Source organism: Catharus ustulatus, chromosome 22 (assembly GCF_009819885.2).
Source record: "Catharus ustulatus isolate bCatUst1 chromosome 22, bCatUst1.pri.v2, whole genome shotgun sequence".
Classification (NCBI taxonomy): Eukaryota; Metazoa; Chordata; class Aves; order Passeriformes; family Turdidae; genus Catharus; species Catharus ustulatus.
The window spans coordinates 534,039-553,386 of record NC_046242.1 but is presented as its reverse complement, the minus strand read 5'-3'; the positions used below and the strand labels follow the sequence as shown (position 1 = coordinate 553,386).

Here is a 19,348-nt window from a genome sequence, read left to right as displayed (position 1 = left end):
GGCCTGTCCCCTGCCTGGGGACACTGCTCTGCAGGACAGAGGGGCTGTGTGGGACAGGCCTGTCCCTTACCAGGGAACACTGCTCTGCAGGACAGAGGGCTGTGGTGGGACAGGCCTGTCCCTTACCAGGAGACACTGCTCTGCAGGACAGAGGGACAGGCCTGTCCCCTGCTTGGGGACACTGCTCTGCAGGACAGAGGGCTGTGTGGGGACAGGCCTGTCCCCTGCCTGGGGACACTGCTCTGCAGGACAGAGGGGCTCTGTGGGGACAGGCCTGTCCCTTGCCTGGGGACACTGCTCTGCAGCAAAGCAGGGACAAATTTGCGAGGTGCCCAGCGTTTTCACTCAGGTCCTGCCGGCAGGGAAGTGAAGAACAAGAGCTGAGGCGGCCCGTGTAACAAATGGCCTTGGCTGGAGTTGAGTGCTGGTCTGGACCCACGGGGACACCCTCCTCAGCCGAGAGCCGCAGCACAACAGCCCACACCGCCTCTAGCTGAATCACCAGCTAAAGGGATTATTAACTTCCAGCTGCGTTGGGCCTCATTTCCTTTGTGCAACAGTGTGCTTAATTGCAAATTCTAATTTACTGTTGCAGAGCACAAGCCCAGGTCCAAGGATAAATTAAAATGACAGCTCTATGGGAAGTTCGGAATTTGACTTTCTAACTTATCTGATTTGATGCAGATACAAATATTTAAATCCAGCCAAGGAAACAAACAGCCCGTTTCTAAGAAGTTCCAGCTGGGAAGGGGGAAGGAAGGATTTTGTAGGAAGAGAGGCTGCAACAATCAATGCACTGTCACAGTGCCTGCAGGAGCAGAACGGCCGCTGTGCAGAGCTCTGGCCTGTGCTCCTCCCCTGCGAGGCTCATTTGGGTTTGAGTTTTCTGGGCTTCTTTTTCTCTTTAGTGAAAAACTACTTTGCTATCCTGAGAGTAAGAGCTTTTACTTTAAATCTCTTTTGTACAATTGCCCTGATCTCTTCTCAAGGGAAACACTGAGCCTGTGAGTGAAACACACGGAGCCTGGCACACGATCAGTGGCCATCCCCACACTGATAGATGTTAGTTTTGTTGAAACAGATCAAACCTAAATTCAAACAGCAGTAAAAAAAATTTTAAAGATTATTTTTGTTTCTGAATGCTGAAATTTCAAATCAGATTTCTAATAATGTGGTTTTTATTCAGGCAAATACGCAGTGCTCAAGTTTTTAGCACAACTGAATCCTGTGACTGAGTCACAGACCCACGGATTTGGCGTTGCCAAGGAAAAGAGTGCTCGGGATACTCAGGATACTCCCCGAGCAGCTGCCAGGGAGGATGAGGAGGAGCAGGCGATGAGGAGGTTACACAACGTCACAGCCGCGGGGCAGCGAGCCAGCCCTGGGCCAGTGCCAGCTCCCGGCTGCCAGGGCAGCCCCGCCACGCCAGCCAGGCCTTGTGCTCGCCATGTGCTCCCCGCGCACGTGGAGCCGGGCGCTGCTACGGCCCGAGGTCACCGTGACCTTCTGGGCCACGCCAGGCCAGTGCCCGGCTGCAGGCTGGCTGACCGACCTGCTCTGACAGCCACAGATAGCCATCCTGGCCCAGGACAGCACACTGACCCATGGACAGCCCACTGACCCATGGACAGCCACAGACAGCCATCCAGGCCCAGGACAGCACACTGACCCATGGACAGCCAGCCATCCTGGCCCAGGACAGCCCACTGACCCATGGACAGCCACAGACAGCCGGCCATCCTGGCCCAGGACAGCCCACTGACCCATGGACAGCCCACTGACCCATGGACAGCCGGCCATCCTGGCCCAGGACAGCACACTGACCCATGGACAGCCACAGACAGCCATCCCGGCCCAGGACAGCACACTGACCCATGGACAGCTGGCCATCCTGGCCCAGGACAGCACACTGACCCATGGACAGCCGGCCGTCCTGGCCCATGGACAGCACACTGACCCATGGACAGCCGGCCATCCTGGCCCAGGACAGCACACTGACCCATGGACAGCTGGCCATCCTGGCCCAGGACAGCACACTGACCCATGGACAGCCACAGACAGCTGGCCATCCTGGCCCAGGACAGCACACTGACCCATGGACAGCCCACTGACCCATGGACAGCCGGCCATCCTGGCCCAGGACAGCACACTGACCCATGGACAGCCACAGACAGCCATCCTGGCCCAGGACAGCATACTGACCCATGAACAGCACACTGACCCATGGACAGCTGGCCATCCTGGCCCAGGACAGCACACTGACCCATGAACAGCACACTGACCCATGGACAGCTGGCCATCCTGGCCCAGGACAGCACACTGACCGACAGACAGCCATGGACAGCCAGCTGGTCAGTCCCAGCCCAGGACTGCGCACCCCAGACTGGCCATCAGAGAGGCTTCTCCCACAAACTACAACATCAACCTGCCAAAATCCAAAGAAAGGCTCAGATCTTCTCTAATTCCCATTACACTTCCATACAACCACACCCCCAAAAACCACTTTTTGGAGCAGCACAGAGATTGGCTGGGTAAGTCAGAATTTGTCCAGACCAAAGGCTCTCTATTTGCACTAAAATGCAGCAAAGCTTTCAGTTTTCAGATGAATTTAAATTGCATTACATACTACTGATTTCACATTCACAGGGAACATATACAACAATTTATTTTATGCTACCATTAACCACCTTCACAAACATTAGACAAGCAAATGGCAACACTTATTTCCCTCCAACTACAAACAGAACTGATTTTTACCTGTGCTTTCTCCCAAATTCACTCCTGGTGGTGCCTCAGCCTTCATGCTGCAACCTCAGATTCCAGGCTTTCCTTGCCTCCAAGCAAATGACTTGTACTCACATGTCCATCTCATCAAAATTTTGAGACATACCATATCTTTCCAGAAATCTGTCTTTTGGTTAAGCAAACAGAAAAGCTCCCCAAACTATACATATTAAAATTCAGCCAAGCCTAGAAGGAGCAACTGAAGTTCACTGAGCCTGGATCTCTCAGATCACCTGAACTGCCTCCTCCCTGCCACCAGCACTGCTGATAAGGATGGTTTGTGGCTAACATGGAACATCCAGAAGGGGAGTTTCTCTCCCCTTTGCTCTGCACTCCACAGCCAGCTGTGGTCTCTGCACAGCCCCAGCCCCCCGAGCGCTGCACGTACCTGGATGTATCGCAAGGCACTCCTGAGGACGCTGAGGTTTGAGGTCTTCTTGTCATCTACGTTGGGGATGTTGCGCTTCAATGTCTCAAAGCACTCTTTCAAGTGTGCACGTCTAAAGAAAACACAGGTGGGTCGTGAGCTGCCAGGAGACAAACCAGAAACAACTCCACCAGCCGGGAGAGCTTAACTGGGGCCTTAATCCAGCAAAGCACCTACACCTGTGCATAGCAGCCCCTCAGCACAGCATGCCCACAGCTGAGCCAGCCCAACCCAGCACAGACTGGGCCTGGGCTCTATCCCAGTTTGTTAGGAACACTGGGCAGCCTTCAATAAAATATCTCATCTTACTGTGCTGGTGCTTTCACTGTCACCATACTTCCAATTTAGCTAGTCAGGCTTATACGAGTCTTGGGTCAGAGATGTTTATTCTGTATTCACACTGTACACTGACCCCTGATTTGGGGTATTTTACTCCTTTTAAATCAAAAGAGAGTCACACTGTTATGCACTGTTATTGCTTTGCAGGATCAGGGTGGTTGGGATGCGATGGTGCAGTTTAACAGAACATATTGGGAAGCAAGAAATGCAGAATTGAGCTATAAGAAAGCCAAGCAATACTGCAGGATTCAGAAAAAGTCTCTAAGAATTTTATTCAGGTTATCTGTTTAAAAAACAAGCAAACAAAAACCCGCCAAAGCCAAACAAATATTGACAGACAATAGGTCAAAAAAAAGAAGGGGAATTACAATTAAAAAACCCAAACCCCTGGCTTTCTACGCACCTGTTCTTCTCCAATTTATTATGTACTTCCCTGGTCCCAACCCTGTAACCCAAACAGAACAAAGATCAGCTCAGTGTCAGGAAGAAAACTCCTGCCTTGCACCTGTGCCTGCAGCAGTGTCTGTATGTCAACATGCAAAAGCAGCAGAGGTGTTCAGTTATCACTGGTTTAACATCAAGTACATATACATTTCTGCCTATACTGTTTCAAGATAAACTCAATACTTTACATGTGCACCAGATGAGCTAAGCACTGTGCACATAATGCACAGAAGATACAAACAGGTGTAATGTGTGTGTATACATGCAGCATGGCTACTATCAACAACAGGGAAAGACACAAAGTATGAATTTTAATTATTTGTACAGACCCAGAGAGCCCAGATTCTGACCTGGCTCTGACCTATGCCTACACTCCAGTGGGAGAAGGTTTGTGCAGTTTCAAGTTCAAGTGTATGGGATTGGGCAGACACTTCCAACTGCTTTGGGTTTTCACTGTGTGTGAAACAACACAGCTGAGGATAAACATGGAATGAAGAGAAGGAATTCTCCAGTCACTGCTCAAGGAGAAACCAGAGCGAGTTCCTGGTTTTGGGGTTTGAGTCCACCCACTCTCCGAATCAGAGGAATATTTTTAGGAAAAGCCAAATAAATACACGTTATCTCAGTTTTTCAGCTACAGCAGTGATAAGGTACATGAGCAGATGTGGAGATTTCAAGCATCTTTTATGCACTGTGCAAAGTAATTATTTGCCTTTGACCAAAAATACATTGAGGTAATCACATTTAATAAATTGCCACAAATATTTGACAGCATTTTCCCATTAAATATTTACAGGCTGAAAAAGACATCTTTTCTGTGTTTATGGAGCAATGCTGGGGGGACACAGGGGTGATGCTGTGCTCCACACTGGCACCACAACCCCCCCAGCTCCCAGGGCAAAGCTCAGCCTGACACAGCACAGCAGCAGTTTGTGGGTGCCCTTGCAGCCACCCCACTGCCCACAGCCCAGGCAGCCAAACTTGTGCAGCTTGCCCTGGTGCCCTCGTGCCAGCAGAAACCTCCCCAGCCCCCTGAACCCACACCACATCAGTGACAAGGTCTGTTGATTTGTGCACAGACTGACAGACCCTTCCTGCAGCAGACAGGCTCTGGAGATCCCAATCTTCTTAGAGGAATTACACTGGCATTTTACTGAAGCCTTTATCTTCACAAACTCCTATCTGCATTCCTTTCGCTGTTCCTTTCTATGCATTTTGGGATTGCTACATCCCAATGGACACTGTGAACCTTTTTCCTGTCCACAATACTTCTCCTCCAGCCCCCGTGGGATTCGCACACCATCTCCAACACCACTGCCAAATGACATCCCCCTGCTGTGGCAGCCAGAACAGAGGGCCAGACAGCACAGCCAGGAGGGAAGACTGAACAGATCCAGGTCACTTATGCTGCAGGAAAACTGAGGGGCCAAAGGAAACAGGTAAAACTGCTGCGAAGAAGGGAATGGTTTGTTCTCCCAGTCCACATGCAGTAATACCAGACTCCCTACTGGGACACTGTGGTCTGCAAACAACCACCTACAGAGAAGGCAGGGTCTCCACCAGCCAAAGCCCTTAAGAACAAGCCAGACAAACACTAACCTGGAGCAACATCAGAGCCACAAGTCCTGTCAGAGGGTGAGGGCAGACTAAAGAGCCTTCAGCCCCTTCCAGCTGCAAGATTATGAGCATGCAGGAGGCTCTTAGCACTTACAGCACTGAGAAACTGGAACAGCAACTAAAGTGATCTGTCCTCAGAATAACATCTCCCAGATCCCATTCCAGTTTTCCAGAAAGCTCCCACAAGCAGCAGTGCACTTTGATTTCCCTGACCAGTACAAGCAGAGACCTTTTGCCAAACATAACACGAGATACCACTTGAGATCAGACAGGCAGGGCTGGGACTTGCTTCCTAACACAGCTCTGGCCTGGAAAAAAATCCTTATACAGAATCTTACAGTGTGGAGTGAAGGAGGAAAATAAAAACCCATCAAGCTAAAAAGCCCTACTCTCAGCGATTCAAAGACATTAAACATCCACATCCACCACTATCTCTGATCTGACAACACTCTGCACAAGCAGGAGCCGCTCCAGAGAGATGCAGCTTTGCCTGGTTGCTGCTGGACAGACACACAGTGCACTCACCCTCCAATTCTCTTCTTGAGCTCGATGGGTTTCATGTCGTCTGCCGGCGCCAGCTTCAGCGCGCCGAGCGGCGCGGGCGCAGCCGGGTGCTGCAGGGGCTGGATGGGCTGTGGCACCACATGGTGCTGGGAGATGGCCAGCACCGGAGCCGCGTAGTGCTGCAGCTGCTTGGGGCTGCCCGACGGAGGGCTCGCGGCTTTCCCGTCCGGCAGCGGCGGGCCCGGCGGCCGCTGGATCACCGGGGCCACCGAGGGCGCTTCCTTGGGGACACTGGGAGTGCTTACGAGGGGCTGGTGGCGCTGCACGAGCGGCGGCGACAGCGCGGTCTGGGCTGCTTGCTGGGGGGAACTGGTGACAACTGGGATGGGAATGACTGAGATGGGAGCTGCCAGCGGCGGGGGCGGCAGGGGCACCGGGCCCGGCGGCGAGATGGGCACCAGCAGTTCGCTCCGGGGCTCCTCGGGGGACAGGGCGCTGTTGGCCCGTGGCACGCTGGCCTTGCCCGCCTTCTTCTGCTCCTGCTCCCTCTCCAGGCAGAGCTTCTCATGCTTCTCATTCTCCTCTGAAAGAGAAACACCCACAGTGAGCAATGGCGCTTCTCCGGGCCCAGCCTGCAACCAGCATGGGCAGGATACAATACCCTGAAGTTCCAGTACCTGGGGTTTTATACTACCCTGAGTAAATCCCAGTTCAATGGACACTGATACAAACACATCAGGGCACCTCTTTATTGCTGGGGGTTTTAATCAAGCTCTTAAATTTGGCTTTGATGTCCGTATGTCCCTATATGTTTTTAGACAAAGTAAATGAAATCTGTGTGGCCCGACTAGCAAAATAAACCTCATCAAACGCAATCCAGGGCTCTGGCTTTAATTGCGTGAACATGGCACAAACAAAATTTATTTATGCAAGTCCTGTGGCGCCAGTGGCCCTGGCATCTAGACATTGCTCAGCCTTAATCAAATATCTCCAAACCCACCATCCATGAGGCTCACCAGATCCTGCTCCTGACAACCTCTGAGGAGCTGCAACAAAGAGTGGTGCAGCAACCTCTTCACAGTAATACACAAATATCTCGAAAATAAAAGTTTATTTTATCAAGGGAGGGATTGGGGAAAGGACGTGAACAGTTGGGTGTTCTGTCTTACACAGTCACCAGTATCAGTTAATCCAGAGAAAACTCTAAGAAACATCCCAACAGAGCCTCTCCCAGGAGAAGGTTGGGCTCGACTGAAACACTGAAGCCAGAATGTGTATTTAGGAAATGAAGAGCATGTATACTGTCACCTGGAATTGCCAGGTTATGTTCAGCCCCCCAGTGATCTTCAAGAGTGCAGAAACTACAGAGAGCAACAAAGGGAAAGAACTCTTATTCCTGATTCTGAATGCCCTTTGGTACGTGTGACCGTACAGCAACACCAACCCAGATTCAGCTGACACAATTTCCTGGAGTTCAGCTGCAGCAACAGCCCGAACACACCCCAGCCTCCCTCAGCAGCACACAGCCAAGTCAAGCAGGCAACAAGGTGAGCACTGTCCTGAACCCACACCTGGAGAAACCACCCCCAGGATCGAGCTCTAGCACCGGGGCTGCAGCCCCAGCCTCAGCCTGCAGCTCTCACAAAAGCACCACACACAATTCTGACATCAGCAAGGAGTTCACAACAATACCGTACTCCTCCTCCCAGGGCTGCCCAAGACTCAACCCCAAAGTTTTCATTCAACTTCTGCGGCACAGGTAGGGAGGGGATGAGTGAGCAAAAGATCTGACTGACTCCAAAACAGGAGGGAGGTTGCTTAAACAGCAGCTGAGCCTCAAAGCTGCATTTTTCTGTATTTTCTCAAAATAATTCAGGGTATTATCAACAGTTCCTTAAAGAAAGAAGCGAAGCGGCACAGGATGGCAAAAGCCCCAGCAGGAATCCCCTGATGCAAACACAAATCTCAGCTACCGACAATTTCGGAGTGGTTCGGCTGAACAGCGTTAATAACTAATAAAGAAAACCCCTTTGTCTGCAGATCTTGTGCTCCAGTTTGCTGCTGGTCGGCAGCCAGAGCCGTGCAATGGCCTGGCACAGGGTGCCCGAGGAGAGCCAGCCCCAGGAGCTGCTGACTCACGGAGCTCCCCAGCACCGGCCTGGGACAGAGCGAGCGGCCGCAGGCTGACCAGCACTGCCTGCCCCGCCGCACGGCTGACCAGCACTGCCTGACCAGCACTGCCTGCCCCGCCACACGGCTGACCAGCACTGCCTGCCCTGCCACACGGCTGACCAGCACTGCCTGCCCCGCCACACGGCTGACCAGTACTGCCTGACCAGCACTGCCTGCCCGGCCACACGGCTGACCAGCACTGCCTGCCCTGCCACACGGCTGACCACAGCCCACACTGCTCCCACAGACCTCAGACTGCACCGAGACCAGAGCAGGGAGCACCACAGGGGCCATGAATGGGTCTGGTGAGGACAGCAGGGCCTGGCCGGGCTGCTGGAGGCGACAGGGCCGCAGCAGAGCGGAGCACCCAGCCAGGACAGCCCCGATCTGCACAGCCCAGAGCAGGAGCTGAGTGGGATCCTACAACACTCACGGGGAAGGGACACAACGGGGGAGCAAGGTTAAAGCAGGCATTACTGATCACAAGTATTTATGTAAATGTCTCTGCAAGCAGGTGCAGCCCTCGGGCTGCTGACAACCTGCCAGCAAGGCCTTTGGTGTTGCTCCCTTGAGCTGAAGAGTCTATTTCAAGGATTTTTTTTTTTAGTCAAAATCTAACACTGAAGAGCCACCATCCTGTAGGGTCTGACCTACCCACAGGCAGAAAGGAGCCCGGCAAAGGACTGGAGGGCCCTGAGCCACCTCTCTGGACAGAAACCCTTCCAGAGGCTGCAGCACACTGCCACGGGCACTTCCAGAATCCAAAGGTGCACCTCAAAATCATGTGTGATTTCCACTCATTCTTCACACCAAGAGGACTGAGGACAGAACAAACCATGGCAGTGAACCAGTCCTGAGAACCCCCAGGGGATCTGAACCAAGCAAGAGGGGTCCTGGAATCCCACCCTGCCCACACCACTCTGCTTTCCAGCACATTCACATGGCGAGAGCAGGCACCTCGGGTTCCCGGCCATGCCACCCCAGCAGCAATGGGACAGAACAGCAAATCCTGTCCTGGGAGAGCACAAACAGGGTCAGCACCCCGGCCCAGTGGCCTGCTGCTATTTTAGGGCCTCGACAGTCCAGCAGTACACAGCACCAGGCACTCTTTGTTACCTAATAATCTGCTGCATTTAAATATATCTCGTTGCTTTTGCCTGCCCTGGAAATGCCACCCATCTGTCACAGCAGTGCTGTCAGTGCCAGTCAGGGAGCGGCGGGCAGAGCCACCCGTGCCCTCGGGCCAGCAGCAGCCAGGGCATGGCCTGAGCCTCCCAGAACCGTGCTGGAGAGCAGCCTGAAGGGATGGCAGTGCCCTTTGAATGCTGCTGCTTTTCACCAGGGACACTATCAGTACAAAGCGTTTATTGAGGGCGTGTGCCTTTGCATAGCCAAGCATCCTAACTCTGTGTGTGCTCAGTGGAGAACATCTCTAACTCCAGGAACAGTGAGGCAGTTCTGTGGTGTCATTTTCTGAATGGTCTGAGTGTTTTTCTGAATCATGCAATGCTTCTGGGAGCTTATCCTGCATGCCTTGAACGGCTCCAGCCCTGGGTGTCACTCACACTGGATATGCAGCAAGAGTGACTCCAGGCTCCTGCCAGGTACACAAGAGTCTCCAGGTATTTACTACTCCCAGTGTTGCCCTGGAGGGGGACGCTCATGCCAAGAGGAAGGGCAGGCTGGAGCCTGGAGGTTGGTTTCTGTTCCTGCAGGTCCCTGGCTCTACAGGGGAGAACCAGGAAGGGGAGATAAGAACAGTCAGCAGAACCGGAGCCCAGCAAAGCTCAGCATCAGCCAAGCAAGCTCTGAGTCACAGCAAATGCTGCTGACACCAGAGGCTGCAGCACACAGCCACGGGCACTTCCAGGCCCAGAACAAGTTCACAGGAGTGAGAACCCTTTGAAATCAGGACCCTTTCCTCACTCCCTCTAAACTGACAACAGCACAAGCCCCACTCTTCTCTCCTACCTTAGCTCAAACCTCACAGTTCGCTGTCCACCCCTTGGCACGGTTGTTTCTTCACCAGTGACACAGCAGACCCAAGACATTCCCAAAGCCCTGTGAGCCCCTGGCCATGTCCTCAGTGTGGAGCTGGCTGCCAGGCCCTGGTGACACTTGCACAGGGCCACTCGCCCTGTGGCTCTCAGTGCTGTGCTCACACTGCAGCCTGATACAAACAGTCCCACTGCCTCTCTTCACACACTCTGGGCCTTACCAGCACCTCAAACCAACTACACTGTGTTTTAGGAGCACGCTGTTCACAAAGGAACCTGCAATGCTTCACACTTAGAGCTCAGAAGTTCACAATACACTCCAGAGAACCACCTGGGGGTGGTTTAGGGGTTCAGAGACCCCTGCCTGACACTCTCCCTGCTGAGTGCCCTTGCTGCACTGCCACTGCTGTCACACACTGGTCACCACTCACTGCTAACAACTACAATACTCAGATCTCCACCTTCTCAGCCAGAGGATGATGACACCTCTATGTGATGTCTCTAAAGGCAAAGGAAAATCAGCCTTCAAGTGAACTATTCCTCCTTAGCACCAACCAGTACAGACCATTAGTGAAAACAGTGACCTTGGTATCCAAACCTGAAATTGGTTAGGAGAAATGACAAGGTGATCCTCTTGCCTGATAAAATCTAGGGAGCACACACGTTATTAGTGCTTTATGGAGACACACGGCTTACAAGGAAGCATTTACTTTCAACAAAACCATCCCAGCTTCTGGAACACAGCAGGGAAACACCCTCAAGAAATCCTGAAGTAGTTCATCTCCCAAGCCCCAAAGAAGAATCAACGATACCTAAATAAATACCTGGCAGACATTTCTAAAAACAGCTTCTCCAGTCTCTACAGATAATTTACATTGTGCTTTAATAAGCTATTCCAGTGCTTAAATGAAATCCTGCATCAGCTCCAGAGTAATTTTAGTTGCATTTTAGTTACTCTTTGTGAACAGAAGAAAGAAATAAAGGGTGAGGATTTAACAGCACTAGAACAGAAAAGAAAACAGATCAAGACTGCTAAAAAAATAAAACCATCATGGAGAGACTCATGTGTACAGAAGGCCCAGGACCATCGTGTCCCCAGGATGCCCTGTCACAGCTGCAGCACCACAGCTCGGCGGGCTGGAGGGATGGACAGTGCTGCCGTACCCTTCTGTGGCATTTGGGATAAAGTGCAGGAAAGAACTGGCTTTGACAGGCCGTGGGCACCAATGCCATGGGCTGACTCTGCTCCACCATCCAGGGAGCTTCACCTGGGCAGCCAAGGAGGTGAGCTGTCCTACACAAGATGGGCCTGTGCTTTGCCATCGGGAATCGGTGTTTTTATGAGATAGGGAGACAAAGTAATGCACCCTGAGAAAAAGCATGTATTTCTGTCAGCTGAACAGCTCCTGTGTCACAGCTCAGAGCAGGAACAGGCACTGCTGACAGGCAGGACCCAACCCTGCTCCCACGCACATGAGGACACCGCTGTCCCTGCTCCTGGCCCAGGGACAGAGGCACACACTGCAGCAACAGTGAATCATGACATGCCTTAAACGTACAGCTTGGAAAAGAACAGTAAACATGCACTGACTTAATAAACAGTATTATAAACAGACTAGGTATCCTGAAAGCAGACCAAAAAGCCCACAGAGGTGTCCTCAGAGGAAACAATGAGACCCTGCTTCATCCATTGCTGGCAAGTGTTCTGCAGGCTACTTTGAGTCATGTGTTACACAGCCAGCAAACACACAGGCAGCACGGTGTGCGTGTTACAGAGCCAACATAGTGTGTGTGATACACAGGCAGCACAGTGTGTGTGTTACAGAGCCAGCACAGTGTGTTTGCATGTTACATGCCAAGCACAGTGTGTGTTACACGGTCAGCACAGTCAGTGTGTGCGTGTTACACGGCCAGTACAGTGTATGTGTGTTACACGCCAAGCACAGCGTGTGTGTCACACAGGCACCACAGAGTGTGTGTTCACAGCCAGCACCCATGCTGCTCGTGTGTTTGTTACACGGCCAGCAAGGGAGCACAGACAGGTGAAATGAGTTCAGTGAGTCATAGCTAAACTGGATCTGGCAGATAACAGCCAGCCTGTTAGGTAAGCATGTTTGCTCCAGGTAACATTCCTCGATCCTGCGATGAGAACAAGGGCTCGCTGCTGCACTTTCATCCCAGGGCTGCACCAGGGTTTGTTTCCACAGGCTGCTAACTCTAGCCAGCTTTCCTCTCAAGGAAATGAATGGAAGTGTGCAGATTACCCTTTAGAACCCCATCTCCGTATTTGAAAAAGAGAGAAGAATCAAGGGTATCTAACCATCAAACAGGGAGTCACCACCATCACCTGAACTGGCTGCACCAAGGCAGCCATCCCTGCAATCCCATGACAAAGTCTACTTGTCAGAACAAGCATGGCACTATGGCACTGTTGTCCTTGGAACTGCAGCGTACCTGGAAGCCTCTGGAAAAAGATAAAACTCACACCATGTCTTGGCAGGTGCTTTGACCACCCCTGAAAGAAACCCAGGTGGTTTGCTGCCTGCAGCAGCCAGCGAGGCCAAGGCCACACAGCCCCAGAAATGCTCAGGACCTGTGTGTGTGAGACAGAGCCAGTGGGGGCCAAAAAGCCCCACAAGGTTTCTGGAGATGCATCCCAACATTACACTGATGAGATCTGACAGAATGAAACAGTGAGAGACCACACTGAGCACAGCCCTGAGCACAGCCCTGAGCCACTGCCCGACCACGGACACCAGGTCTGAGCAGGCTCTCCTCCTCACCTGGCACAAGGAAGGTGGCACCCCAGCCAAAGGAAACCTTTCTGGCCACCACACACCAGGCAATTAAGTGTGCCCAAATGGCAGGTAGGTGAGATGGAAAACCCAGAACTGTGCTTGCTGTGGGGTCACTGCCTGCGCTGTCACCACTCAGGAAAGAAATGGTGAGAATGAACTGTGCAGCATGAAGAGAGCAGCAAACACAAGCTGGGCAGTCACAGATGAGTATCTGTGGGAAAAACCCTACAAAACAAGTATCAGTTACTTGCAATTATAAAGAAATTTGTTTTTCTTAGATCATGAAACATTCTTGGATTAGCCTAAATTCAAAGAAATCATCATCACCCTCTAATCCAAGTCAAATGTCTCAGAGCTTGCACAGACAGAGAAAGGACCCCAGGCTGTGGGTTTGTGCCCATGTAAACGAGTGTTTACATGCCTGGGAGGCACATGCTTACAGCAAAAGGGTTACAACAGCAGGCACTGCTGTCAGCTGCAGACCCAGCAGCCCTCAGATGAGTTTAGTATATATATTTTTTCATGCTGTTCCCAAAATTGACTGATTTTCGGGCCATACTGGCCGCCTGGAGCTCCACAGTGTAACTGGGGGTATAACACAGACCACAACACTTTTCAGAACACAAGATTTCAAGGGGGAGGAGGGGAAGAAGGCAAGGCAAGGAAGCCGGCGCAGTCCGACTGTTCTTACTCATTCCTCCCCAATCTTTCCCAGCTGCTCCTGCTTGTGCCCTCCCCTGACACCTTCCTGCCACCCAAAGGTCACTGCACGGCTCCTCCCCGCCGTGCCACAGTCTTCCTGGTGCTCACACTTCCCCGAGGTGGCCACGTTAGCACTGACGCTGGTCCTGCAGCGAGCCCAGCCCTCAGGTGTCTGTGCAGGTGACTGTGCCCCCGAGCAGCACCCAGGGCACGGGGCACGCCCGGGGCAGCAGCTCCGGCCTGCAGCCCTTTGTGTACCGAACACCACATCCCCGCACCTCCTGTGGGCTGAGAACCTGCACATGTCTTTTCTTTGCTGTGTTACCCTGCCCAGCAGTTCCTGCCCCAGAATTGTCCAGCAGCACCAGGCAGGTCCCTCCTGCTCCGCTGTGACCCAGCCAGCCACAGCTTGGACCGGCTCACACCATGCTCCCAGGGCACGGGCAGTGCCAGGGCAGGGGAAATTCTCTCCCAGCAGCAGGAGACAAACCCAGCAGCCCGCAGAGGTGGAGCCCCGGGTGTTTTACTGCTGCACCCTGAGCACAGCGGCCACCTGTGAGCACAGGGCTGGCGGCGGCGAGGGGACTGTCAGGCTTGGGAAGCAGCACCGGAGCTGCCACCCACCGGCGGGGACCGCGGACCGGGCTGCCCCTGCCGTCCCCAAAGGCTGGGGTGTGCTCCGGGCTCGGGAATGCTCCCGGCCTGGCGCGGCCCCTCATCACCGCATCCCCCGTCTGCTGCGTGACTCATCACCGACACAATGGGCGGCGGCACAAAGCGCCGCTCCCGCCGGTCCGCCCGACTCCCCGCGCCGGGGCCGCCGCGGGAGCGGGGCCGCCACCGCTGCCCCGCAGCCCCGCGAGGGCGGCTGCCCCGCCCGCCCGGCGCTGCCCCGGGGCACGGATCGCCGCTCCCGGAAGGCCGGTGCCGCCGCGCGGGCGGAGCGGCGCGGGGCCCGCGGGCGGGGGGCGCTCGGCGCGGGCGGCACCGCGGGGATCCCCGGCCCCTCCCGGCCCCCGGGCGGGCCCGCAGCCCCCGGAGGGGCCGCGCGGGGCGGGCCCGCGCGCACGTGGTGGCGGGCGGGGCCGAGCGAGTGACGCGCCAGGCCCCGCCCCCCCGCCGGCCGGGGACACGCAGCGCGCGGGGCGGGGGCGGCGGCGCCCCCGGCGGGAGCGGGGCCCGGCCGGGGCAGCCCCGCCCGCACGGAGCCCCCGCCGCGCTGTGCCCGAACCGCCCCCCCCGTGCCCTGACACTGCCCCGCCCGTCCCGAGCTTCCCCGGGCCGGATCCCGCCGGCAGCGCAAAGCCCGCGCCGGTGCCCCCCCCAGCGCTCCCCGGGGGCAGTGCCCGTGTCGCCCCGGCCGGCCGGGGCTGTCAGGCGCGGCCCCGCGAGGCGCGGGCGGGCGGTCACTCACCACGTGCGGTCTGCTGCTGCTGCGCCTGCCACTCCAGGAACCGCGCCGCCTCCAGCAGCGTCTCGATGCTCATGGCGCGGGCCCGGCCGCCGCCGCCGCCGCCGCCGCCCGGAGCGCGGGCCCGCCCCGCCCGCGCCGCCCCGGGCTCGCCCCGCCGGCCGCAGCGCTGGCGACAAGATGGCGGGTGGCAACAGAAACACAACAGGCGGGCGCTGGCGCGGCCCCGCTACTACGCGGCGGGCGGCGCCAAGACGTGGAGTGGAGCGCGGGGCGCCGTCCGGACGGGACGGGGCGCGCCGAGCCGCGGCGGGCGGCCCGGGCTGGGTACGCGCGGGCACGGCCCCGCAGCCCCGCCGGTCGCGCGGGGCGGGCGCGGCTCGAGCCGGCCCCGGGGCGGCCGCTGGGCGCGGGACGTGGCGGCGGCCGGTCTGGTCCGGCGGCGGCGCGATCCGTGCTCCGCGTTTTGCGGGCGGCGCTCCCCCCGCAGTGCGCTCGCGGCCCGGGGCGCGCTGTCAGCGCGCGCGGGCCAATGGGCGCGCAGCACAACACGCGTGCTGCCCTCCACATGGGCGCCCCGCGCCGCCGCGCGCCTTAAAGGGGCCGCGCCCGCCGCGCCCCGCGCACGTGCGGGCCCGCCGCCTCCGGCGGGGCTTCCCCGGCCCGCGCCGGCACCATCGGGCCGAACGCTCGCCCGGGACAGCGGCCAAGGCCCGCGGGGAGGGCCCGGCCCCGCTCGGACCCCGCGGCGCTCCTAAGTCGTGTCCCATCCCTGCAGACCCTCCCTGAGCCGCCCCGCGTCACGGGCTGCGGGTGCGGGTGGCTGAGGGCTGTGCCGGGGTGGCTGCACGGAAAACCCGATCCCTTTTTATAGAGAAAAGCACGGAAAAGAGGCAACCCGTGTGAAAGGGTCAGCACACGCAGTGCCGGCTCGCCGGGAACACCTCACACTGCGGCTTGTCAAGTAACCCACGGCTAACGTGAGCAAGGCTTTCCTTTACACGGCCCCTTTGTCAGCAGCTTGCAAAACCAAATTGAGCTTCAATTATCCACAAGGAATTTTTCCATTCTAAGTATCTACCTTTGACTGACTTCTGTTTTTTGCAGGGAAAAGATATTGAAGTAAAGGGAAAATAAACTGGTTAGAAAACCCAATAAAACCACCAGATTTTCATATGAGAATTTTCATTTTACCTACAATGACTGAGGAATTTACAAACCGAAAACCACCCTGAGGAATGGCCCCTGAAGGGGGCAATCCCAAACCCTTTAGAGATGGGCTGCATGGTTTGTGGAGCTTGGGGCAGGCTCTAAAGGTGCTTGTGTTCCCGTGCCAGGGCGATGTCTGGTCCTTGCTCAGCCTGTGGCTGCTGGCCTCGTGCACTGCACGCCCATCTGATCCTCCTCTGCAAATGCAAGGAGTCATTTCCTCCTGGGCTCTGCCATGAGCTCATCCCTGTGCCATCAGAATTCCTCACAGCAGTCATGAGGGCAGTGTCATCACACATCAGCAGAAGATGTAGACAGCTATGAGCAGAAGAGGTGGATAAAATACAGAGGCAGATGAAGCCTGGCCAAAGGAACTCACCTGGGGCACCTTTGGGCGGGTGTAGTCATGGAGGGACAAACTCATTTCTCATGGAACTCTTCAGCTGCTTTCCAGTCATCCCTGCAAACACCTCCCCAGCTCCCACAGTGAATGAATGGAGGAGTTTTCCCACCAGGAATGCCTCCCCTGAGCCAGCCCAGCTCCCCAGAGCAGCCCGGCTGTGTGCTGTGCCCAGCCTGTGTGACAGCACTGACACTCACCCAGCACCTCGGGGAGCCCAGCTGTGCTGTGCTGAGCTGGGCTGTGCAGTGCTGTGCTATGCTGAGCTGTGCTGGGCTGTGCTGTGCTGTGCTGTGCTGTGCTGTGCTGTGCTGTGCTGTGCTGAGCTGTGCTGTGCATGCTGTGCTGTGCTGTGCTGTGCAGTGCTGTGCTGAGCTGTGCTGTGCTGTGCTGTGCTGAGCTGTGCTGTGCTGTGCTGTGCTGTGCTGTGCTGTGCTGTGCTGTGCTGTGCTGTGCTGTGCTGAGCTGTGCTGTGCTGTGCAGTGCTGTGCTGAGCTGTGCTGTGCTGTGCATGCTGTGCTGTGCTGTGCTGTGCAGTGCTGTGCTGAGCTGTGCTGTGCTGAGCTGTGCTGTGCTGTGCTGTGCTGTGCTGTGCAGTGCTGTGCTGAGCTGTGCTGTGCTGTGCTGTGCTGTGCTGGGCTGTGCTGTGCTGTGCAGTGCTGTGCTGTGCTGTGCTGTGCTGTGCTGAGCTGGGCTGTGCTGAGCCGTGCTGTGCTGTGCTGTGCTGAGCTGTGCTGTGCTGTGCTGTGCTGTGCTGGGCTGTGCTGTGCTGGGCTGTGCTGTGCTGTGCTGTGCTGTGCTGTGCTGTGCTGTGCTGTGCTGAGCTGGGCTGTGCTGAGCCGTGCTGTGCTGTGCTGTGCTGTGCTGAGCTGTGCTGTGCTGGGCTGTGCTGTGCTGTGCTGTGCTGTGCAGTGCTGTGCTGTGCAGTGCTGGGCTGTGCTGTGCTGAGCTGAGCAGTGCTGTGCTGTGCAGTGCTGTGCATGCTGTGCTGTGCTGTGCTGTGCATGCTGTGCTGTGCTGTGCTGTGCTGTGCTGTGCTGTGCTGGGCTGTGCTGAGCTGTGCTGTGCTGGGCTGTGCTGTGCATGCTGTGCCGTGCTGTGCTGTGCTGGGCTGTACTGTGCTGTGCTGTGCTGAGCTGTGCTGTGCTGTGCTGTACTGTGCTGTGCTGTGCCGTGCTGTGCTGTGCTGGGCTGTGCTGTGCTGTGCTGGGCTGTGCTGTGCTGTGCTGAGCTGTGCTGTGCTGTGCAGTGCTGTGCTGAGCTGTGCTGTGCTGGGCTGTGCTGTGCTGTGCAGTGCTGTGCTGGGCTGTGCTGTGCTGTGCTGTGCTGTGCTGTGCTGAGCTGTGCAGTGCTGTGCTGTGCAGTGCTGTGCTGTGCAGTGCTGTGCTGTGCTGTGCTGTGCTGAGCTGTGCTGTGCTGTGCAGTGCTGTGCTGAGCTGTGCTGTGCTGGGCTGTGCTGTGCTGTGCTGTGCTGGGCTGTGCTGTGCTGTGCTGTGCTGTGCTGTGCTGAGCTGTGCAGTGCTGTGCTGTGCAGTGCTGTGCTGTGCAGTGCTGTGCTGTGCTGTGCTGTGCTGTGCAGTGCTGTGCTGTGCTGTGCTGTGCTGTGCTGTGCTGTGCTGTGCTGTGCTGAGCTGGGCTGTGCTGGGCTGTGCTGTGCTGTGCAGTGCTGTGCTGAGCTGGGCTGTGCTGGGCTGTGCTGTGCATGCTGTGCTGTGCAGTGCTGTGCTGAGCTGTGCATGCCGTGCTGTGCAGTGCTGTGCAGTGCTGTGCTGAGCTGTGCATGCCGTGCTGTGCTGTCTATGCTGCACGACTGCCACTCTGCAGGGCTCAGACTGGTCAGCTGGCCCTTCAAAAAGCTGACAGCCTGACAGCAAGGTGCCTTGGGCTTCTGTCCGAGGGGAGCACGCAGCTGGGACAAGCACTTTGCAGGCCAAGCTGCAGAGCTGCAGACCAGATCTGGTGTGCAGTGCAAAGTGCAGTGGCTGCAGGTCCCATCTCCAGCCGGCTCTGTGACCCCACAAACCGCTCGGGTTTACAGCGCTCTCCTGATGGGCTGGGTTTGGAGAAGGAATTGCTGCTCTGCCACCAACCTGCTGCATGCACTGCACCCCTGCCCTGGGCCCTGCCTGCTGTGCCACTGCCCAGCCCTGAGACCTGCGAGGGCTGCAGGGCTTTAGTGGGTGAGACTGAAAATCCCAAACCAGACCAGAGAAATGAGTCACTAGAGGAGGTTATGGAGCGTGCAAGAGGCAGTGCTCTGACTGACTGAGGGTGCTTGATTGAGCACAGCTTTTGAAAGAAACCTTTTCAGGTGCCATACAATGGTTTAGTCCTGTGCTGGGTTAATGCTTTAGCAGGAGGCAAAACATTCCTGCCTGCTCACATCTTTTGCAACACTAATCTCCAAGGAGAGTTGTTTGTTTTGAAACCTTGAGCTCTGTGGGCTCTTGACTGCTAAGCTGGCTCCTAGCTCTGGCAGCTCACAGCAGAAATCAGCGTCATTAAACATTCATATCTGAGCGATGTTTCCTGATTAAATTTATT

The 19,348-nt window shown here is 55.9% G+C and overlaps 1 protein-coding gene across 1 annotated transcript in view; it reads right to left on the bottom strand.

Annotated features, from left to right (window-relative positions):
- Positions 1–15,280, bottom strand: part of MNT (MAX network transcriptional repressor) — a 34,838-nt gene extending 19,558 nt beyond the window's left edge. The window contains exons 1-4 of the mRNA XM_033078272.1: positions 15,199–15,280; positions 6,137–6,698; positions 3,954–3,995; positions 3,173–3,284 (exon numbers count right to left, since the gene is read on the bottom strand). Coding sequence (XP_032934163.1) covers positions 3,173–3,284; positions 3,954–3,995; positions 6,137–6,698; positions 15,199–15,271 — 789 coding nt within the window. The 5' untranslated portion in view covers positions 15,272–15,280. The remainder of the gene's footprint in view (positions 1–3,172; positions 3,285–3,953; positions 3,996–6,136; positions 6,699–15,198) is intronic.
- Positions 15,281–19,348: the final 4,068 nt, after the last annotated feature.